Raw genomic sequence first — 23,462 nt, 5'->3', positions numbered from 1 at the left:
ACATTGTATGTAATGCTTATATTAACTCTTAAATGGTTTCTGTATTCTGGGGGTTACATATATTTGAGAGACTGGAGGGAGGAACATTGAGTGAGTGGGCCTAATTTCTAAGTCAAATATTAAAAAGGCAGGTCCTGAGGCAGGTCAAGAATATTAGAATAAAAACTCTGGCATTAACTCATCATCTTTATCTGATTTAGGGTAAAAGTTATTCACCTTGCTCACTTTTTTATGTCCAAAGCAACTTACATTGCATTCAAGGGTCACATACAGTATTATCGCTTCTTGCATTCCCTGAATCGAATCCAATACCTATCAGTATTGCTAATACTAAGCTGTTGCCATTTGCGCAACACAGCAAAAACTGTAATAAGTCATTGATGTTTCAAAATAGCAATACATTAATTTAATATAGGAATAAATACAAGTTTAAATTCAAATGCATTATAAGACGACATGAATAAATAAATAAATAAATAATGGATATCCAAGGGGAAAGAGACTTTTACAACCTTAATTGTTTTTTGTTTAATAAAATGACAAGATACCTTTAATGAGAACACACACACACACACAACAAAACATTCTATGACTGTTTCTAATGTAAGAAATGTAGAGAGTTACAAACGTACCCAGACGCGCCTATCAGATGTAGGCAACTAAAGAAGACAGTCAAATCCTCTGAGAACATCACCTGCGAACGTGAGAATGCTAGTCTCTGTCCAATAGAACGAGGCTGTGGGCGTGTCCTCCTGCTGCCATCCATGCACAGGTTAAAACTGAGCTCGCGCTGAGACTGTGGGAATGCAGCGCGAGCATCCTGGCGCGTGTGTGGGATTTTTCAACTTTCTGTATTTGTCTCCTCTTCCCTCTTGGATGTAAAGCATAAGAGCAGAAAACCCCATCGAGCTCCATTTGGATATTTCAATTGCCCAAGAACCTCCTGTGGCTGTGTACACTGCGTGTTCAGCATGGAACTTCATAGATTTCTCATTCTCTTGCTTTCATTGACTGGTAGTTCAGCGCGAGGAGTTGAAACGCACGGATTGTCGTACGCGTACACGCCAGAACTCTCCGAGGACGCGATACTGGTGGCAAACAACGGCATACACGTGCCTTTCGGGAGATCTGTTTACATCGATCCGATCAACGACTTGGTCATTGAAGTTCAGCCTGGAGACAGGTGCAGCATTACCGTTCTGGATAATGATCCGCTGTCTCAGAGACCGGGACATGTGTCTCCTAAAAAGTTCCCGTGTGAATTTGGTCCTAACGATGTGAGATACTCCCATTTCGGTTCTAGGAGCCCTGCAAGTGACAGGGTGAAGCTGCAACTCAGGTATGACACTCAGACTGAAACTATTATCATCCCCTTTATGCTAGAGGTGGAGGTTGTTTTCACACAACTGGAGATTGTTACTAAGAACATGCCTCTTATTGTTGATAAACTGCATGATACTAGTAATCCAATCGGCAGAAAGGTTTTAGACTTCACCTATGATAAAGACTCGGAACAATGTGAGGTAACATCATTGGCTGCCAGCAGTGCGCTTCCTAGATATGGTAAAGTTGTTGATGAGAGCAAACTGGAGAAAATGATGGATTGTGACCTGTTTCTCAAATCAGATATCCGCTATGAGCACACATCTACCCACAAGTCCCCTAATAAGGATTACATCCCAATGGTTGTGGAGCTACGGAGCAAAGAAAATAATTTACTGAAACAAGAGTTTTTCCATGTGATGATTCGGATAAAAGAAGGTGAGGAAAACACTCCCCCCAGACCGAGTTTTGTGGCTATGATGATGATGGAAGTTGATCAGTTTGTTATGACGGCTTTAACTCCTGAGATGTTGGCCGCGGAGGATACAGAATCCAATCCTGATGATCTTATTTTCAACATCACTTCTCCTCTGTCCTTTGAGGAGGGCTATATTGTGAGTACAGATGATAGGAATTTACCTATCACATCCTTTTATCAAAGGGATCTCAGAGATCTGAAAATAGCATACAAACCTCCCTCTTTGGACTCAGATACCGAGAGGATCTTTCAAATAGAGTTTGAGGTCATAGACACAGATGGTGGCATTTCAGATCCTTTTGCTTTCATGATTGTTGTGAAGCCCATGAATACATTAGCGCCAGTAGTCACTAAGAATACCGGCCAGCTTTTATATGAAGGCCAGTCTAGGTCTTTGTTTACTCGGAACAATTTAGAAATAAGTGATGAAGACAACCTGGAGAGTGTGAGGATAACAGTGGTTGATGGACTGCGTCACGGTCACTTAACTGTTCTGGGCACCAACAGGAAGTATTTTATGCCTGCTGATCTGGAGGTCGGCATTGTGGTTTACCAGCATGATGGCAGTGACACATACAGTGATAATATAATATTCAGAATGTCAGATGGCAAGAATGAAGTTGAGTTTTTGTTCCCCATCACCATTGTACCCACAGATGATGAGCCACCCATCGTAAATGCAAACACTGGGCTGATTTTATTCAAAAATCAGATGGTGCCCATCTCACAGCTCATGCTCAGTGCAGCAGACATCGACTCTGAAGATTCCACCATTAAATTTACAATCGAGCCTCCATTTTCTGCTATTGGCGAGGTCGTGGTGAGGCAATCTGAAGCACCCGAGGACCCATCGTCCTGGAAATTTAATGCAGAAGATGGTGTGTATGAGAAAGTAGTGACACAGTGGCTTCAGAAAGATATTACAGATGAAAAGCTCTTCTATAGGCACATAGGTCCCCACATCACAGAGACGGTTACTGATCAGTTCGTTTTTAGAGTACAAGATGATGCCGATCCTCCCAACCAATCTGGTGAGAATTCATTCGTTATTAAAATTTTACCTATTGATGATATTCCACCCGTGCTGTTCCCAGGCACTACTTTGCAGATGACAGTACATGAGTACCAGCTGACTCATTTCAAAAAGAATGTTCTTTGTTTCACTGACTTGGACTCTGAAGACCGTGACCTGAAGTATACAATAACTCAACCGCCAATTGACACGGATGAGAATAATCCCATTAAATTTGGGTTTATTGTTTTGACTGACAGCCCCGATACTGACGTAACAGAATTTACCCAAGCGCAAATTAACCATCATAAGATTTCCTACAGCCCACCAGACCTTGAGCTTGGCATCACACCTCATGTGGTGCAGTTCCATTTCACAGTAGAGGACACTGCTGGAAACACTGCTAATGGAGTTTTTACAATTTTCCTGCAGCCTGTGAACAACAAACCCCCACAGATAACCAACACTGGATTCACAGTCCTTGAGAGAGCGGTGCATGTCATCACGAGTGCTGAACTCGACACAAATGACCTTGACACTGACAGTAAGCTAATTTCATTCACGCTAAGTCAAACTCCACAGCACGGCCATGTTCAGCATAAGTTTACTGACTTAAAAAAAGGAAGTAGTTTCAATTTGATGGATATCTCTGATGGCAAAGTGTCATATATCCACAATGGGGATGAAACCACAAGTGACTCTTTTAAATTAGATGTTAGTGATGGTCTTCATGTTGTAACAATCACTGTGAAGGTAGCGGTAAAGCTTATTGATGATGAGACACCAACTCTCAGCCTCACAAAGGGCACCTTTGGCTCTCGCTTGGATGTCCTGGAAAATGGTGCCACAGAAATGACCACCAGTGTTGTCCAGGGAAAAGATGAGGACACTGATGACCTGAGGTTGATGTTCATTGTGGAAGAAGCCCCTAAGTTTGGAGAAATTCTGGTGAGTGGAGTTTCCTCAAGCAGATTCACCCAAGCCGATATCATCAGTGGTCTGGTTGTGTATGCTCACACCAGCGGTGAGATTGGTCTCACTTCGATAGAAGACTTTTTCAACCTGACCCTCTCTGACATGTCTGATGAGTGGACTGTAGGGGGTAACCGAGTAAACGGAGTCCGTTTTCACGTCACCATTCTACCTGTAGATAACCAGACTCCAGTGGTCACAGTTGGCCCTACCTTTACCGTCTTTGAGGGGGATAAAAACACAATTGGTAGGCATCATATTAGGGTTGAGGATGCAGACACACCAATTGAGGACATCCTGTGCACCATCATTGTTCAGCCCACATCAGGATACGTGGAGAACATCTCTCCAGCACCGGGCTCTGAAAAATCAAGGTTGGGAATGGCAGTAAGTGCTTTTACCATCAGAGATGTGAATGAAGGTCATATTCACTATGTCCAAAGCATACATAAAGGAGTCGAGCCAGTGGAGGACAGGTTCATGTTTAGATGTTCAGATGGTGTGAATTTCTCAGAGAGACAGTTCTTTCCAATTATAATTATTCCCACCAATGATGAAAAACCAGAGATCTTCATGCGAGAGTTTGTTGTAATGGAGGGCATGAATGTTATCATTGACACGCCACTTTTGAATGGAGTCGATGCTGATGTTCCTGCAAAAGAGTTGACGTTTATCATCACCAAACCCCCAAATCATGGCTTCATCCTCAATCAGCTTGCTAGTGGCTCTGTCCCAATCACAAATTTCACTGTGGAACAAATCAAGGAAGCCTCTAGCATAATTTATGAACATGATGATTCTGAAACCACTGAAGACAAGTTTGACATTCTTCTTACAGATGGGAAACATTCAGCTGAGGCCACCATCATGATTATGATTATCCCTGTGGATGATGAAACACCAAGGCTTGCCATTAACGATGGGCTTGAAATTGAGATTGGTGAGACAAAAGAAATAAATGGTAAAGTACTAAAAGCTACTGATCTGGACTCAGATGACGAGTCTCTTACTTTCATCATTCGCTACGGCCTCGGTCAGGGCTTCCTTCATAGAAAATCAGCAGAATATGTGGGGAAAAGATCTGCTGGGTCTCTAGAGAACATAACAGTTGGCATGAACTTTACGCAAAATGAGGTGAACAAGGGTCTCATTTTGTACACTCACAATGGACAGGAAGGCATTCGAGACCTTATAAAGTTTGATGTAACAGATGGCATCAATCCTCTAATTGACAGATACTTCTATATTACTGTGGGCAGCATTGACATGGTGTTTCCTGATGTCATCAGCAAAGGGGTGTCTCTTAAAGAAGGTGGTAAAGTGACACTCACAACGAACCTCCTCAGCACTAGCGATCTCAACAGCCCTGATGAGAACTTAGTCTTCACCATCACAAGAGCCCCAGTGAGAGGGCATTTGGAAAGCACAGATTCACCAGGCATGCCTATTGTGTCCTTTACCCAATTACAGCTGGCCGGGAGCAAGATCTACTACATTCATACTGCCGATGATGAAGTCAAGATGGACAGCTTTGAGTTTGAGGTGACCGATGGCTACAACCCTGTGTTCCGCACTTTCCGTGTTTCAATTGTTGATGTTGACAATAAAAAGCCGGTACTGACCATTCATGCCCTTCTAGTGACCGAGGGACAGACCAAACTCATTACGCCCTTTGAGTTGACCATTGAGGACCAAGACACAGCCGAGCACCTTCTCAAGTTTACAGTCACCCAGCTACCCATTCATGGCAAACTGCTCTTCAACAACAGTCGACAGGTGACTTCGTTCACAAAGCAGGACCTGAATGAGAATATGATCAGCTACAAGCATGATGGCACAGAGTCGGACAAGGACAGCTTTTCTTTTACAGTCACTGATGGCACCCATTCAGATTTTTTTGTCTTCCCTGATACCATTTTTGAGACCCAAAGACCTCAGACCATGAAGATTACCATTATGTCAGTGGACAACGGTGTGCCACAGGTTGTGGTTAACAAAGGTGCACCGACTTTAAAGGTCTTGTCCGCAGGTCACTTAGGTTATCATATCACAAGCAAAGTCCTGAAGGCAGTGGACAGAGACAGCAGCCCTGAGGCTTTGGTTTTTCACATCACTACACAGCCAGAGTATGGCTACCTGATCAGCCTGGACAGAGGGAATGACTCAATCAACATCTTCACACAAGGTAATGTATCATTAGAAATGTTCTTATCAGCTATGACTGGTCCCTGTGAAATCTTATTACTTTTTACATTTGTTGTGCTAGAACTGTGCAGTGTAATGCTCTGCAGAACCATCATTTGAAGATACACATGTAAGAATTGTCTCTATAAGAAATGCTATGTACCATCATGTTCAGGACAGGTTCTCTGGTCTTATTAATGCTTGAAATTAATGTAGGCTCCATCACAAAACAGGCACTTTGCCCTTTGCCAAGAGCGCAAGCTGTAAGATGTGTCTGTCTTTTAGCCTTTGGCTTAGATTCTTGGTGAGACAACTAGAGCGTTCACACATCTCCTTTCAATTATTAAGTTCTCATACTTTTGCCTTCTAACGTCCCTGTAGTGAGAAAGGAGTTACTAGTTACAGGCAAACCACATTTTAAAAAGAGTTAAGAGGTGAAGGGTGTAATTTTTCCGCTGCTAGTCATAACAAACAGACTTGCAGTCATTGGGGCTTTTTTTGAGCATTAGAGAGAAATTATACATTATACATCACAAATTTAACTTTATATATAAAATTATAATTGTATATAGCTAAACTATATAATTTAAATTAAAGATCTTGAAGTTTGCAAATCTGTAAACAGGCATTCATCTCTCTTGTTTAGAAAAGTAATGATAAAATCTGATCCTTCAAAATAGTGAAATTTTATCCATTAATATCACTTTTTTTATAGTAATTTTTGTCTAAACCATAAAGAAACAAATTAATGTCTTTAAAAATATATACAGTTTCACATTACATTAAACAAAGCTATAAATGTCTAATATAACTATTAATCTAATATAAGTAGATTCATAGTATATGATTTTAAGAAACCGTTTTCTGTTAGTTTGCTGACCAATCAGGGTGATCAGTTGCTTAGCGTAATGGTAACAGGTTAGCCTCCTAAACAAACAAACTCTATGCAAATTAGAAAAAAAAACTACATTTTTAAAATAAACTAGCCTGGCTTTTCTGGATTTTAAAAATATCCCTTTGCACATCCCTACCTATCAGTCAAAATAAGAATTTTGTTCAGAAACAATGTGTAGTAATCAGCACAGATTCATGGCTTCTAAAGCATAAATGCACTCCTTTAAACATGAGAGCCATAGTGAGAAGATGTGAAATCCATGTCAGGCTAACTTAGTCTGAAATGTGTCTCAGACATTGGAAGAAGCAGAAGTGTGAGAGGGGGAGAGAGGGAGAGAGAGAGAGGCCTAGCAAACCTGACTTGACCTCATCAGTATGAGCACTGAAGCAGAAGGGACAATCACTTCTCTTTATTTACTTTGCCCTTTCCCCATATTCTGCTACCGCTTGCTCTTTGGCATTTGCTAAATATTTTACGATGAGAGTGTGTGTGCTGGCGATGAAAGAAGACATTTTATTTTCAATATGAAAAGCGGTTTCATCCATGCATAAAGAATCACAGGTTTACATTTTTATGAGGCTTCTTCCTCTGAAATCAATAATTTAAAGAAGTGGGTCAGAGCAAGGGGAAGAGAGAGCCAGGTTGATCATGGTACACCGTAACCTAACCACTGTGTGTGTCAATGCAGAAGTGGTTAGGGGGTCTAATTTGGGAGATGGGACAGACCAGATGTAGGGAAGTCTGGGTCTGTGTTTAAAATTCTTGTTCTCACCTGTCATTATGTAACAGCTTGTCACCTGTTTTGCTGATTGATTTGTGACTCACTCCCTGCTGCTTTTGTGAAAATTCTCACCTGGATTTATTAACCTAAAAATCCTCTTATCCACTTTTTTTTTTTTTCTTTGCAAAACCAAGCATGCTCTTTGAATTATAATGCAGATATTTTTAAGTTGATCGGCTTATAGAACAATTTTATCTTGTGCGTTTCACTCTAGGGTTTGTAGATCATCATAAAAACAAAGAATTTCATAGATTGTTTTGAGAGATATTTTCTTCTGAATGAATAATAAATTGCATTGTGCAGTTTAATGTTACAGTTTTGTGTTTGTGTGTGTCCTCAGCTGACATAGATGGTCTTAAGATCTGCTATATCCTGAAGGATGAGATTAATGCCACCAGTGACGTCTTCAGTTTCACCGTGGAGGACAATGGTAAGGAAAATGTCATTAATTTGACAAGAAAATGAAATGAGCCCATTTTTCATGCTTTTAATGGTTTGATTATGCATTTAGAATTATTCATTAACACATTTAGCCATATAACGTGAGGAATAATACAGCACAAATCATTTGAATTCATTATTGATATAATGTCCTCTGATTTTAGGTGTCATTGCATATGAAATAGCCTTGGATGATTAATTGTGAACCCTTAGACCAGAGAGGGATATATTTAGATATGTAGCTTATAATTAGGCCTTTTCTTTCCATGGTAGGTGAACTGTCAGTGTATGCAGCTTATTACATGCTGTGCTACCTTTGACTTGAATTAAATGAGTTTTTAGTACATCAAAGAAAACTTAAAAATGAGTTAGTGTGGGTTACAATGATCCTAAGAACATATTTCAATAAGGCAGGATTAAATCTGGTGAAGCATAGATAATCATGTATAAATTAGGTTGAACGTGATGATCCAGTCACTGTTGCTGGAAAAGCTTGCAGCTAAAGACCTTGTTGTGTTTATTGATGATTTGTGTTTTGTTTGGAAAGCCAAATATGTGTGATATGCACACTACAAAGCACACTGCAGGATGTGGATTGTCTGTGTTAGTGTCTCAGAAATGGACATTGTGGATTGAAGGGTCTGCATACATGCAACACAAAGGTCTGTTTGGTATATAAAGCTGGAGGCAAGATGACACATAATTAGAGCCCGTAGCCGTGAGTATAAGACACACCCCTTGTCAGGCTTACAATTACTTTGAGTATTAGAGGGTCTCTGGCATTGAAAAGAGTTGGGAAAATATAAGCTCTATAGGAAAACAGCTGGTTCAACTGCTGTATTGGGGCTTTATGTCTCTCTCATGCTTAAAATCACCAGCTTTGTCATGAAATAATCTTTTAACAAGTAAATTTATCTTGAAACAAGATAACCATTGCAATCTGCTTAGCACCTTCAAGTCAAGAGGCAGGATTGTGCAGTGGCTGCATTTTGTGTTTTTTTTTTTTTTTTAAACAGTTTTAATTGAATTAAGTGCACAATATGCTAATGGGACATTCCGTGTCAACTCAACCAGAGGTCCCCGGCTCAAATTTTAGATTTTGCTAATATATTTTTCTGAAGAAAAATAAACATGTTTTGTGGTGAAAGCCAAAAGATTAAATGTCGTGGATGAGTATTTACTGAGTAATCCACTGTTTTGTAGAGGGGGGATCAAAATGGCAATTTTCACCTGAGATTCAGAGCCAAATCACAGGGGAGTAAAAATGGCTTCAGAAAGATGGCAGCATCATAATGTTATTTTTACACAGAGATTGGTAGGTCTTTTAGTAAAATCTGTTGACTTTAGCAGTCTTTGTTGCATTATGTGCCAATGGTGACCATTCAAAAATGGGGACACAGCACTTTGCGTGCCTATAACTCGTGAAGTATTAAATATATCTTAATACCCTTTTAGATATTGGGTCTTTAATAACTTTCCTTTTTGAATCTTCATTTTTAAGGCCCTATATTGTTCAGTTCCAGAGATATTGGCATTTCAATATAGCTCCAGGAGTAAATCATTAAATTGCACACATTTCCAGTGATCAAAAACCAAATGTGGGTCACTTTGCAAAAATAATGCTTCTTTTCTTTTAAAGAGGAATGTCTGAAGAACAAATAATGTTGAAAATAGAAATGTATCTGGTTTTCCTCTGTCAAAACTTAAACTTCATTGTACCATGAGTACCATAAATATTCTCTTTCCAAAGTTTGCGTGCCTATAACTCAAGAAATATTAAAGATATCAGAATATGATTTTATATTCTAGTTCTTAATAAACTTTTTTAATTTAATTGAAAAGGGACCATGTACAATTTTAACATAAATGCTTCCATTTCATGCATTGTACTGAATTTAGCCAATGGCTAGTTTTCATCCGCGGTCCCTTGGCAGGTAAACATAAAAATAAAACAAACACATACAGTAATACTTATACACATCCTATCCTATTGGAATCTTCATTTTCAAGATCCTGTATCGTTCAGTTGTAAAGATATGGGGTTGACACGGAATGACCCTAATTAATTTTGTCTTCATTATTATTACATTTTATGTTTTTAAAATAAACATTTATTTATTTTTATTTTACATTTTAATCACAAAATTAACACATTCCGTTGACAGGAGCAGTTTTTAGAATTGTTTTTGGTTTATGTTTCTATTTGTTCCCTTCACTTTTTTTTCTCTTCCTCCCTCCTCCTTTGGGAGCGTTTGTCCCTCTGTCAGTCATCTCTCAATTCAGGCAGGAAAGACTGAGGAATAGAAACTCATTGGTATGCAGCTGTGTTGGTGTCTGACCCCTGAGCCCAGTAGGTCATTACCAGTTTTGTTTCTTTGCATTCCTGTGGATAGTTTCACTCCATTGGTTATGGAGGCATTTATTTTATTGGAAAGACTTCAAGCAGTAAGGGACTATCTGTATCTTTCTCATCTCATTTTACAGATGTAGTGTGCAAACACAAAAGTGCTCAGCTGAGCTGTTTTTATCATGAGGTGCCTCAAGGCTTTCTCCTAGGACCCCTTTTTCCCCACATTTGTGCAGTAATGTACAGCTTCAGCATGAAATTCAGTGATTGCAACCACTTTGCCACATTAGGCCTGAAGAAGCTGAGCTAATTAGACTATCTTAGTTTGTGTTTGTTCAAAGAGCCTGACAACCCCAGCTAACATCATAAACTCCATTTTACAGCCAATTTGTGTTAAACAGCTGCATTTATTTAATGCCCTCTGTTAGACTGCGACTTACGTATTTAGTACAAGTAGTATTCCAGAGGGGCTTAATTGTTTTGTTTTCCAAAATGTTCTTTCCCTGCATTCCCTATAATGATGATGAGGCTGTTTTTCAATGCAAAGAACTATTATCATGTTTTCCGCATGCAGTTTAGAGGACTATTTGATTTCAAACAAGATTGTGACCTTCTGAAGATATTTCTGTGTGTATTTTTTTTCTGAATTGATAAATTGATAAATACGGCTAAGGCTGCATACTAGCTTTGTTTTAGTCGGTAAACTGTCCATCAGAGTTTGGCCTAGATCATCTAATTTTTGTTTATCTTTGCCTCCGTCTCTTTTGCTCTGTTCCAAAACCTAGCAAGCTGCCTCTGGAGACAACATTGTAAGGCATCAAAGGCGCACTGCCAATGCTAAAGCTGTTCCAAAATGTAGGCAACTTCATTATTCTGCCTCCTAAAACCTCATTCACACAGACAGTGATTCAGTTGATGGAGGTCAGAGAGTTGCTGGGCTGTTGGTTTATAACACAAATCACCTGCTTTCATTGAAACTAAATGATATCCAGTTGATTTGTCATGACAAAATGTTGTCACTACAGTATTAACATACCTTACAAAAACTTTTTTTAGCATGTATAGCATGAAAAGGTATATAATGCACTGCTACAAGCTCCATGAAAAAAAACATTAAAATTTAAAATGATTAAAATTAAATTAACCATAATTTATGTCTGTGCTATGTATTTTAATACTTAGAAAGTGCACCCTATACCCTCATCCAGCAGTACCCCACTAACAATTAGCAATTAGTGCACTTAAAGGGGTGAACAACATATTTACGATGTTCAAGAACAGCTAGGATTCTGCCTTAGAAGGCAGTTGCCTATTGTATGTAGTCAGTGAGGCAGCTCACTAGGTTTGAGAACAGACCTTGTATCTAAACACTTTTTTTAGTCACATAAACACCCTTTGACTGACACTAATAAATGCAGTTCTCCATTTGAACTATTTTGCAACTTGCCGCTTCCAAACTTAACGGGTAAAAGAGGACTGATTTATCAGTTACCCTTCCTTTGCAAAAGGTCATGACGGGTAGCACTTATTCTGAATCCTCTACACCTCTAACTGCAATCATGTCTCCGAGGCAGATATAGAAATATGACAGGAACGACTGCAGGGACACACAGAGGCTACAAAGATCAGAGGGAAGCTTTACGTGATGCATCATAGCTGTGCTGTGGGACTTAGGGATTTGAACTTACCAGTATTCACTTTAAAGCAAAAACACGATTAAGTACTTAAATATTTTTTTCTATGCACTGTTAAAAGGAAATCTTGGTTTATTTTCAACAGACCTGACCATCGACATCAGGTTGGGAACCAAAATGGTGCCAATTTTATGCCATTTTAAACCATTTTTGTTTCCTGGAAAGCAATTTCACAGATTGTTCACCACCTTTTAGGTTGTTCCTAAAGCTCTGTTGTGTCTGGGTTAAAAAAAAACCCATTGCTGGCTCTGTTTTCCCCAGTGTATACTTTGTATTGTGAAGGTTTTTTACATGGGATTTGTTGAACAGGATCCAGGGCGCTGTAGGAACAATACCGAACAATGCTAATCTTAGTATGGTTGTAGATAACCGTGTGCTTGTGCTGTTTATTTTCTTCTCCCATATCAAATTAACCAGAAATAACATTGCAATAGAACATTTTTGTAGTGCTGTTTCTTATTGTTGGCTAGACATAAAATTGTGTATTCACATGTGGATTAGCAAGAGCTAGCGTTGAATTTCCCCTGAAAGCTTTGTCTCTTCAGACTAAACCAAAGGTGGGATGTTTTGTTTGGTTTAGAGGGTAGCGCAGGTATTTAGGGTCAGTTCAGATGTGGATTTCTGGATTAACCTTAGACCTGCATGGCTGACTGTTTCAGTGACAAGACCACACCTGCAGGTATTCCTGGTTAAACATTTCAAAGTGCCGCTGATCGAGTGGACAGGTGATGGACCAATAAGAGGTTTGTGACTGCTATCTTCAATCAGTCTTCTAAATAAGGTTATGCAGGTCATTGGTGAAGACGGAGGCACAGAAGAAAGTAATTGAGGGCATCCAGGCAAGTCGTGACCTTCGTTGAAGATAACTTCCTGTGTTTTGTGAGGTTGTGGAACTCTTGTTTAAATCTGAGCAGCCTGGATGCTATGAACTGTCTTTATTGCATGACTACATGTCCTTGTTGAATGTTTCCAAGTTCTGCTAGACTAGCTCAGCGTTTTCAGTCAAACCAGAAAACAGTAAAGCAAACGGCCAAGACTTTGTGGCTGTAGCCAAGAACCCATTGAGCTAGACGAGTAGAGGCTGGAGGAACCATGAAATGAACAACAAGCTGCTGTTTTTCGCTCAAGCACATGCATGTGTTGGTAATTAATTTAGATGATAGTTATGTTGTGATGTCCTTTTTTCTTAATTTTCTGCTCTTTGAGAAGCACCTGTCCCCATTTCCCACTTTGAAAAACCAAAAATAGCCTTGATGACTAGATGTATTCTGTTCTTGATGATCTAGAATCAATGGTGCTTTTTCAGGAAAACCTACTGTTTGGGGAGGCATAAACTGACACAACTGTTATTATACATATCCATAGGTGTGCATGTAATCCATCTAAGAAATCAATATAGAAACATGATGAGTATGTGCATCATGCATAATAGTTTTGATAAACAGGCCTCAAAGTTGCACTTATTTATGACTTGTGTTTAACTAAGTTTCGGGAGTGTGGCGCTCCTGAGGGTTTGTTGATGTTGATGCTGTTGGCATAGAATTAATAAAAAGAAGGAATTGTGCATTATGGCACATAATACTCATAATACCCTTCTCATTCATTCTCCTATTCAGATTTATTTTCCAGCCCTGATGGAAGACCCTCATGAATCACTATAGTAGTTTGTAAGTACCCTCAGGGGTCATCTCCATTTGACTTCTGTCAGACTTTATCCAGTCACTCAGGAGGATTGAGAGCGTATCTGATGAATTATTTGTGAGCTCTATTTTTAGATGCTGTTAAGAAGTTCTTCAAAGTTTCTGGATAGTGCAGCTTCTCGTGCACCAGACACTGATTAGCTTTTAATGAGTTATTCTGAGTGAATGTCAGCTGTTGTGTTGTCATGTCTTTCTAGGAAACTCTGTCTGAACTATCAGGCTCTGAAACGCTACTGCTTAATAAAGTCATTAGGGGCTTTTTGTGTGAGAAGCTTCATGGAGACTGTCAGGATCAGGGTTTGGACAAATCCACTGGGCTTCAAAGCAACTGTCAGTATGGTTTTTTTTTTTTCAGAGGCAAAGCTAATGAGAGCATGTTATTGTTCAGCCTGACAACAGAACAAATACAACTAAATTTTTAATTCACGTGTGGTGCTATCCTTTATGACTCAATAGCTTGTATTTCTTTTGTTCTCATTTATTTGGATCCTTTGTTTACTTCATTTTCAGTGGCCTTTTTAGGCGAGAATCAATAATACTATTTCACATACTTGGTTAACGTTTCTCAAATCCCCCAAATAGTACACTCATTTATGCTAGAGACAAGGATGTGACGCCTTAATATTTTATTTTATTTTATAATTTTTTTTTAACTTTATTTACATGTGTTATTAACATCCATTTTAGCTAAATATACAAAATTGTTTTGTGATACTGTGGCATGTTCTTCATGGGCAAACACCACTCACGTTCTTTAGAAAATGTAAAAATCCATTTGATTTTGTTGTCTTTGGGGTAATTGATGGTGTTGTGTTTGTTCGGCTCATTGACCTGAATGAACACCCTGAACACAGAGTAGTGGAGTCCTTGAGCTGAGAGATTTTTCTTTACTCGCAAATGGATTTTGGCGACATTTTAAACCACACCCTATCTTTCACTTCTTTCTTAAATTGATAGAACCTGACACAATGAAAGAAAAAGTGTCATTGCTGCTTGGATAATGCGCTGCATTAATACTCCGCCATTGACTGCAGAAACGATGCTTTTAGCTTGCTTATATCCACTCACAGAGGTATAATAAAACATAAAGCCAAAAATCAAATCAAATATTGTCCTCTGTTAATATGTGATCATTAGTATCTTTTTTTTAACATATAGATGTGGCTGTTGCCTTTTTGATTTATATAAATGTATATTTATTTTTTAATTATATTTCTATTTACTTCATATTTCTTATCTGCAATCCACCTCTATAAATATGAGTCGAAATATGAGTCGAGAAGTCCTGATGGACAACTAATTATGTGGACCACTGTGATAATTCAACGAACCATGTGGCTTATGCTGCTAATCTTCATTAAATGTCAAATATAATCACTTAATCGTGTGAAATGGTTTATTTTCCTTCATTCTGAATTTGTATATGCTGCTTATTATCTACCGAATGGTTATCACCTAGCAACCAGGCTAATATAGAGTTAGAAATACAGTGACATTGGCAACATGTAAATTTTTTTTGCAGTCTTGACATCTCTCGGGCAAGGTTAGAAAGTGAGATATTGGGAGCCCGGGGTTAGCTTGAGGAAATCAAGTGAAACAAGTATAGAAAAGTCATGAATATACATGGTCTAGCTTGTTGAGAAATTGGGAATTAGTCTCTGATGTTTTGCGTGCACGTGAAGTGGGTTATCAATACGCTTGCAGTCTGCGATACATGGCGTGAATATAGATTAGAGATGCAGATGGTTTATAGGTATGTGTGCACAAAATGATGCATTCACAGACTTTTGCTAGAGATTTAATCATAGGCTTCATAATGCATGAAGTCCATGCTCTTTTGTATACTATTTCATTGTTTAAGCTATTGGAGGTGTAGACTGTCTTTGAAAGCATCTCTATAAGCTCGGTTTGGTTGGGGCAATCATCATTACCATGGTAATCATTCAGTATCATGGTATAAAACGATGATGGTGAATCAGGAACATCTGGATGATACCATTTCAATGTGAGATACACCAAGAATTGTGAAGCCAAGCATGCACAAGATCTAAATATTTCATTATGACTGTTCTGCACTGAACTACATTCTTTTATACAAACAAACCTTTATTTTTAGTTTGTGTGGGTAAAAGACAGGTGCTGACTGCTAAGGCACACTGAGTCGAGTACATATGTGTAGAGATACTGTAGGTAATAGGTAATAGGTAGTAGGTAATATTTTTGTATATATAAATTGAATTTATGTAAAAAAAATGCTGGATCCTTGTAGCATAAACTAGTTAATTGTGCTATAAAACCTGATAAGGTGGGTTTTCCCAAATGGGGAAATTACATGTAAAATGTAGCATTATGAGATAGTTATTTACCATAAACCCCTTAAGTAAACAACTGGTGGTGTGTCCATTATGTTATGATGTAAATAATCACTAATTAATCCCTTCTGAGTCAATTATATGAGGATCATTTTCATAATGTATTAGCAGGAACATGTGTATGCAGAACTCCACAGAAAAGCTCTGTAGAATTGTAATGACTTAACGTTTTGCACATCTCCACTCCGTAATTATTTTAAAATATTTAAACAAATATTTTATAGAGTGCTGCAGCAATGAATCTTGTAACCTATGAGTTCGCATTTTTTATGCTTCATGTTCCATCGTGGGTTTTTTGAATGAGTTTTTGGTTGAATGCCTGAAATGAGGTCTGTGGTTAACACAAGCTCAAGATATTTTCATGTTTTATTCAATGGCATAAAATAGTAATACCTCTTTTCTAAGTTAACTAGTGGCTGAATGGGACTACAGAGTTTGTCTGGGACATTAAAAGTCATCACACCAAACAGAAAAACTAATTTACTCCCTATAGTCTGCTTTTACAGCCTCATTGTGTTTATACTTGCGCTCTTGCAAAGTATTCTAACTCAAACTTTCCAATTTGTTGCATTTAGATAAAGACTGAAAGAGCTGACAGTGGTGACGCTAAAGTCATGCAACCATGGTGTAGTTCGTTTATAGTCTACATTTAGCTTTTTACTTCTGATGATTGTATTTAGGCTTCAAAATTCAGGAAAGATGTTGTGTTCATTTGTGAAGATTATCATGATGTAAAAAACTTGTAAGAATCATAAACTTTTGTTGGTCACAGAACTTATTTTCTGCAGTAATCCAGAAGCCAGTGGAAAAATCCTTTTGGGTTTTTGTCAAAGAAAGCAGGGTGATGCGAACTTCTGGGTTGGCCTACAAAACTAGTGTTACTGCAGTGCTCTATTTATGCTTTCAAATGCTGATAAGAGTGTATACATTTTAATTGTTGTTTTCAGGAGGGAACAAACTGAAGAACCAGCAGTTTCGTCTGAACTGGGTTTGGATTTCTCTGGAGAAACCGAACTATGTGGTGGATGAACAGGACAAAGTTCTCGAGGTGATCCTCAGACGTAGAGGTTTTTTGGGTGAAACGTCTTTTGTTGGTGAGTATCAGATCACTGGACCATTCTTTATTTGATTTTCTGCCAGCATAATACTTAATTTCATACATTTTCCGTTCGCCGTCACCTATTTTTTTGCTGACAAACAAACTATTATCCAGAATTGATTAAACTTGTCGAGAAGTTACCAGTACAGGCGTTAACAGGGAATCATTAGCATTCAGTAGTGCCTGTGTTCACAGTGAGAGCTGTTATTACTTAAGCTTATCAGTGGGAAGCTGTTAGAGATGTTTTTCTAAGTGGTTTTGGCTTCTTTGTGTCTGAGATGAAAGCCCTTGCTCTCTCTCTGACATCCTTAGAACAGTCTGAACATTTTTTTTGGAGCATACACCTGCTTATCTTGCCTTGCACCGAGCTCAGCTCAGCCCCACATGTGGTCAGTATTCATGAAACCAAGGGGCTTTGTTCACGCTGCTTCGGATTTGTGGTGTGTGTGTGTTGGCTTGAAGGGATGTTGAGGTTAAAAAGAGAGAATGTGAAAAAGTGGAGAGCAGAAGGCAACAAGAGAGATGAAAAGGAAGGAGGGCAGAATGAAAAGCGGGATATGGGGTGTAAATAATGAGGTTCTAGAGTTCAGGTTAATAAAAATGAATGAAGCTCCCTGTCTCTAGGGGGCGGTAAGGTGATCAAGACCTCTCCTTTCTGACCTTAATCATTCCACTCAGTTCTACTTTTTTTTTCTCTGTTCCTGCTGTGGATAGTGTGCAAACTCATAGGGTCCTTTTCCATTGTTTTTCTATGTAAGCATTCTAAACGCACTCCACTTAAGTTGCAAGTAATTATGGAAGCCCATTTTTGTCACTGAATAAAAAATTCAAAAAAGGTAATTGGGACTTTTTATCTCACAATTCTGACTTTTTTCTCACAATTGCGAGTTTACATCTCTCAATTGTGCATTTATATCTCACAATTCTGACTTTATAGTTTGCAATTGTGAGTTAATATCATGAAGAAAAAAGTCAGAATTGTGAGATGTAAACCTGTAATTGTGAGTTATTAAAGGGATAGTTCACCCAAAAATTTTAATTTGATGTTTATCTGCTTACCCTCAGGGCATCCAAGATGTAGGTGACTTTGTTTCTTCAGTAGAACACAAACGAAGATTTTTAACTCAAACCGTTGCAGTCTGTCAGTCATATAATGCAAGTCAATGGGCACACAATCTTTGAGAGTAAAACAAACATGCACAGACAAATCCAAATTAAACCCTGCGGCTCGTGACGATACATTGATGGCCTAAGACACGAAACGATGGGTTTGTGCGAGAAACTGAACAGTATTTTTATAATTTTTTTTACCTCTAATACACCACTATGTCCAACTGCCCTGAGCGCGTGCACTGAATCCGGTGCATGACGTCTGTATGTGCTCTGGCGTAGTTTACGCAAGCGCCGGAAGCGATCTGTCGCGCGTATATGTCACTCATTGTTTACACAGTGCACAGAGATTGTGGAAGTGTTCCCTGCCACTGTGAAGATCTAAAGATATTTAGAAGTACAGGTCATCACAATCACAACGACAGATCGCTTCCGGCGCTTGCGTAAACTACGAGAAAAAGTGAGAGAAAAAGTTGCAATTACCGTTTTTTTTCAAATTTTTTATTCGATGGCAGAAACGGGCTTCCAAAAAAAACCATGCATCTCTAGACCTGTTTTTTTTTTTTCGTTTTCTTTTATTTCACTGACATACGTTTGAGATTTTATATGCAAAAACATGTTCTGTTCTGAATGGCCCCATGCACTGTAAAAAATGAAAAGTTGACTTAACTTAAAATTTCAAGGCTACTTGCTGCACAGCTTTTTTGAGTTTGCTCAACTTTGTACCAAGTTGTTCACTCAACCCAAGTCACTGAGTAAAGTCACATTCTCTTTTTTTTTTGTTCAGCTAACACAGTTTTGTTAGTTAAAAAGACTTGTAATGCTTTTCCAATGTGTCTCAAATTATATTCTGATTATCTTTGTGGACAAAGATGTTTTGTTCTAGTTAGCATTTATACAATGTTATAAAATAAAACTATAACTGCAGGCTTCAAGTTTTGCTTATCATCTTGAATGTTGATGTAATTTTTTTCTGTTTCTTGGAAGAAAAAAGGTTAAAAAAGTCACCACATTATCGAAATTATGTTTGTATACAAATGACAAGCATTAATAAATAAGTTAGTCTAATAAGTAGACAACATTGTCTTTGTTTGTAAGACAACTTACAAGACTAATATATCCAGAAAATGGACAAAAGTGTTTGAACCTACTCTAGGCCTCAAAACTAGACATGCTAACCTCAAGAACGGTGGCAATCAATAAATGTTAAAAAGATGAGCCCTTTACATCACAGTACAACAAATAACTAACAATAATGATAAAACAACAACAAAATGTAATCAGCAAACAACAAAATAATAATCCTATAACACTAACTGCGTAATTTATTCATGCTGCAATGCATGCTGGGAACTCACAAAGCCTTAACATTTCAACAATATTAAAAATTCTTTGTTCAGACAAGTGTTTTTGACTAGTTCAGACAACATTTGGGGTAATTTTGTTGGTCTGACAAGGGGTTTTATGTAGTTTCAAGAAAATACAATTTTTTTAGTATTTGGGACTCAAAAGGTTTTATACAATGAAAATTTTTTTTTTACAGTGCATAGGCTTAATATTAGCTGCAATTTTGAAAATTTAAACCCGGAACTACAGAAGTCAAATTTATCTTTTTTTTATTTTTTGATCTGATGTGAAAGTGGGCTTCCATATAGAACTGTTTGTACTCAAATATTTAATACACTATTTCAATAGTTTGTGATCAAGAAGATATTTTTTAACAGAGGTTTTCTATTTGAAATAAATGTTGTTTTTACTGTCCATTTCCACAAAAATGCTACACAATTGTTTTTAACACTGATAATAATAAGAAATGTTTCTTGAGCAGCAAATCAGCATATTAGAATGATTTCTGCATAATCCTGTTACACTGAAGACTGTTGAAAATTAAACTTTGCCATCACAGGAATAAATTGCATTTTAAAATATTATCAAATAGAACAAAGCTATTTAAATTTGTAATAATATTTCACAATATTGTTGTTTTTACAGTATTTTGATTTTTAAAAAAAAAATGCAGAAGAGAGCAGAAGAGACTTCTTTCAAAAACTTTAAAAATCTTATCAACTCCAGCTTTTGAACAGTAGTGTACAGTATATAATTTGATAAATTGTCACTATTCATTTGAAGTGGCAAGCAAAAATGATTGCCTCAAATCACTGTAAAAAACACACATGGATTTCAAACAACATTAGTGAGAGAAAATTATGTCTGAATTTCATTTTCAGATGAGCTATCCCGGTAACAGCAACAGTGTGATAGTGATGCTCACAACCAGTGAAGAGTGTTTGAGATCAGGCTTCATCTGTGCTCTTTGGAGCCTGGAGATCTCTCTGCCAAACATACAGTATCTACCCCCACCCCTCATATAGCTTTCTACTTTTTCACACTCTCCTGCCTCGGCCCTTTTCTCTCCTTTTCCTCTTGTCTCACTCACTGTGGCTGGCGTCCTATGCCGCTTGTTGTGGTAAGAATGAGCCCCCCTGTTGTTAGAGGAATGGAATTGAAAGTGAACTCTCTCTCTGTCTCTCTCTCTTTTTCCTTTCTTTTATTGAACTCGCCTTATATCTTTCAATCAGTTTCTCTCTTTCCGAGCACTATGCTTTCTTGGATGATTTTTTTTCCACGTGCATGGTTGGATGGAACATGTGAAGGGTTTTGTTCTATCTGGTCATATTCTGCTGAAAGCTACAGCTAAATAACCTTTAATGGCCACATGAGGGAATGTCTCACAGACTAAAGATGGTTTCAAATACGGCCCCTTAAGTGGAGTGTTGGGGAGTAACTAGTTACATGTAACAGTGTTACGTAATTTAATTGCAAAATTAATGGGTAACACTTTATTTTAAGGTGTCCTTGTCACATGTTACATGTTCTTACTGTTATAATAACAATTAATTACGCATAATTACAATGCAAGTAACACTAAGCCAAACGCTAATCCTAACTCTAACCATATAGTAAGTACATGTAGTTAATTAATTTTACTCAGCATGTAAATGTATAATTAACTGTAACAAGGACACCTTAAAATAAAGTGTTACTCCTAAACCTAACCATATAGTAAGTACATGTAGTTACTTAAAATTACTCAGTACTTAAATGTATAATTACGCTGTAGCAATGACACCTTAAAATAAAGTGTAACCAATAAATGTAACTAATTTGTTACAGTTTCTGAGGGAAAAATGTGTAATTCAATTAAAGTTACTTATGAAAATGGTAACAATTACAAAGGGGATTACATCTGAATATTTTCACACATACAGATATGATTTCTTTCCCAAATTGCATTGACTACATTAAATAATAAATATAACTATCTATCTATCTATCTATCAGATCAGATTTCGGAAGTCCTGAATGTAGACAAAGAGAGCCCAATCAAACAAATGAGACAAAAATATTTTCTTTGTCATTTATTTATTCAGGAAAATTATCCAATATTGCATATCTGTGAGTGGCAAAAGTATGTGAATCTCTTGGATTAGCAGTTAATTTAAAGGTGAAATTAGAGTCCATCTGTGCAGAGGTGTTTTCAGTCAGTGCAATGACTATCAAATGTCAGTACGTGACCTGTTTTATTCAAATAACAGGGATCTATCAAAGTCTGATCATATTTCTTGAAGTGAATCATGTCACGAACAAAGGAGATTACTGAGGACCTCAGAAAAAGAGTTGATGTTGCTCATCAGGATAGATACGTTTACAAAACCATCTCCTAAAGAGTTTGGACTCCAGAAATCCACAGTCAGACAGATTGTGTACAAATGGAGGAAATTCAAGACCACTGTTACCTTCCCGAGAAGTGGTCGACCAACAAAGATCACTCCAAAGCAGAACGTGTAATAGTCTGCGAGGTTGCAAAAGTTCCCAGAGTAACTTCTAAGCAACTAAAGGCCTTTCTCACATTAGCTAATGTTAATGTTCATAAGCCCACCATCAAGAGAACACTGAGCAACCATGGTGTGCATGGCAGAGTTGCAAGAAGAAAGCCACTGTTCTCCAAAAAGAAAACTGCTTGCTAAAGATCATGTGGACAAGCCAGATAACTATTAGAGAAAGGTTTAATGGATGGATGAAAGCGAAATAGAACTTATTGGTTTAAATGAGAAGTTATGTTCGGTGAAAAGAACATACTGCATTCCAGCTTAAGAAACTTATCCCGTCTGTGAAACATGGTGGTGGTATCATGGCTTGGGCCTGTTTTGCTGCGTCTTGGCCAGGACAGCCTGCCATCATTGATGGAACAATGAATTCTGAATTATAGCAGCAAATTCTAAAGGAAAACGTCAGGACATGTGTTTAAGAACAGAGTCTCAAGAGAATGTGGGTCATGTAGCAAGACAACAACCCCAAGCACACAAGTCATTCTACCAAAGAATGGTTAAAGAAGAACAAAGTTAATGTTTTGGACTGGCTGAGTCAGGTCCTTCCACAACATTTTAATTGGATTAAGGTCTGGACTTTAAGCAAGCAGTTCATAGGAGGAAACCCACCAACATCACAGAGTTTAAGTGGTTCTGCACTAAGGAATGGGCTAAAACTCCTACATGTTATTGTGCAGGACTGATCAGCATTTACAAGAAACTTTACCTTCAGTTACTGCAGCAAAAGGGGGTCACAGCAACGCACGGATATGTAACACTGGATCATTTTTCTCAATAAATAAATGACAAAGAAAATATTTTTCTTTCACTTGTTTGATTCGGTTCTCTTTGTCTACTTTCAGGACTTATATGAAAATCTGATGATGTTTTGGGTTATATTTATGCAGAAATATAGAAAATTCTAAAGGGTTCACAAACTTTCAAGCAGCACTGTATATTACATACAGTGTGTGTATTACATTTCCAAACTACTAATTGTAATAGATTTTCTTCATCAATTAACTTCTATTAACTAAATTAGCATTTGGTGTGCCCATCCTTTGTGTTTAAAGTGGCTTTTGCCCTAGGTGCACTTGCGCGTAGTTTTTCAGGTAGGTCTCTTGAAACATCTTGGAGACGATCATTTTTTTGTATGTAACAGTACAATCTGGAGTAAAACAGCCT

General features: G+C 37.8%; 1 protein-coding gene across 1 annotated transcript in view; it reads left to right on the top strand.

Moving 5' to 3' along the window:
* Positions 1-710: 710 nt before the first annotated feature.
* Positions 711-23,462, top strand: part of frem2a (FRAS1 related extracellular matrix 2a) — a 76,146-nt gene continuing 53,394 nt past the window's right edge. The window contains 3 exon segments of the mRNA XM_058789814.1: positions 711-5,970; positions 7,986-8,075; positions 17,147-17,293. Of these exon segments, the coding sequence (XP_058645797.1) occupies positions 972-5,970; positions 7,986-8,075; positions 17,147-17,293 (5,236 nt within the window). The 5' untranslated portion in view covers positions 711-971.

The sequence above is a fragment of the Onychostoma macrolepis genome, chromosome 10 (assembly GCF_012432095.1).
Source record: "Onychostoma macrolepis isolate SWU-2019 chromosome 10, ASM1243209v1, whole genome shotgun sequence".
NCBI lineage: Eukaryota > Metazoa > Chordata > Actinopteri > Cypriniformes > Cyprinidae > Onychostoma > Onychostoma macrolepis.
The sequence above is the reverse complement of the archived record's forward strand: the minus strand, read 5'-3'. Positions and strand labels throughout refer to the sequence as shown.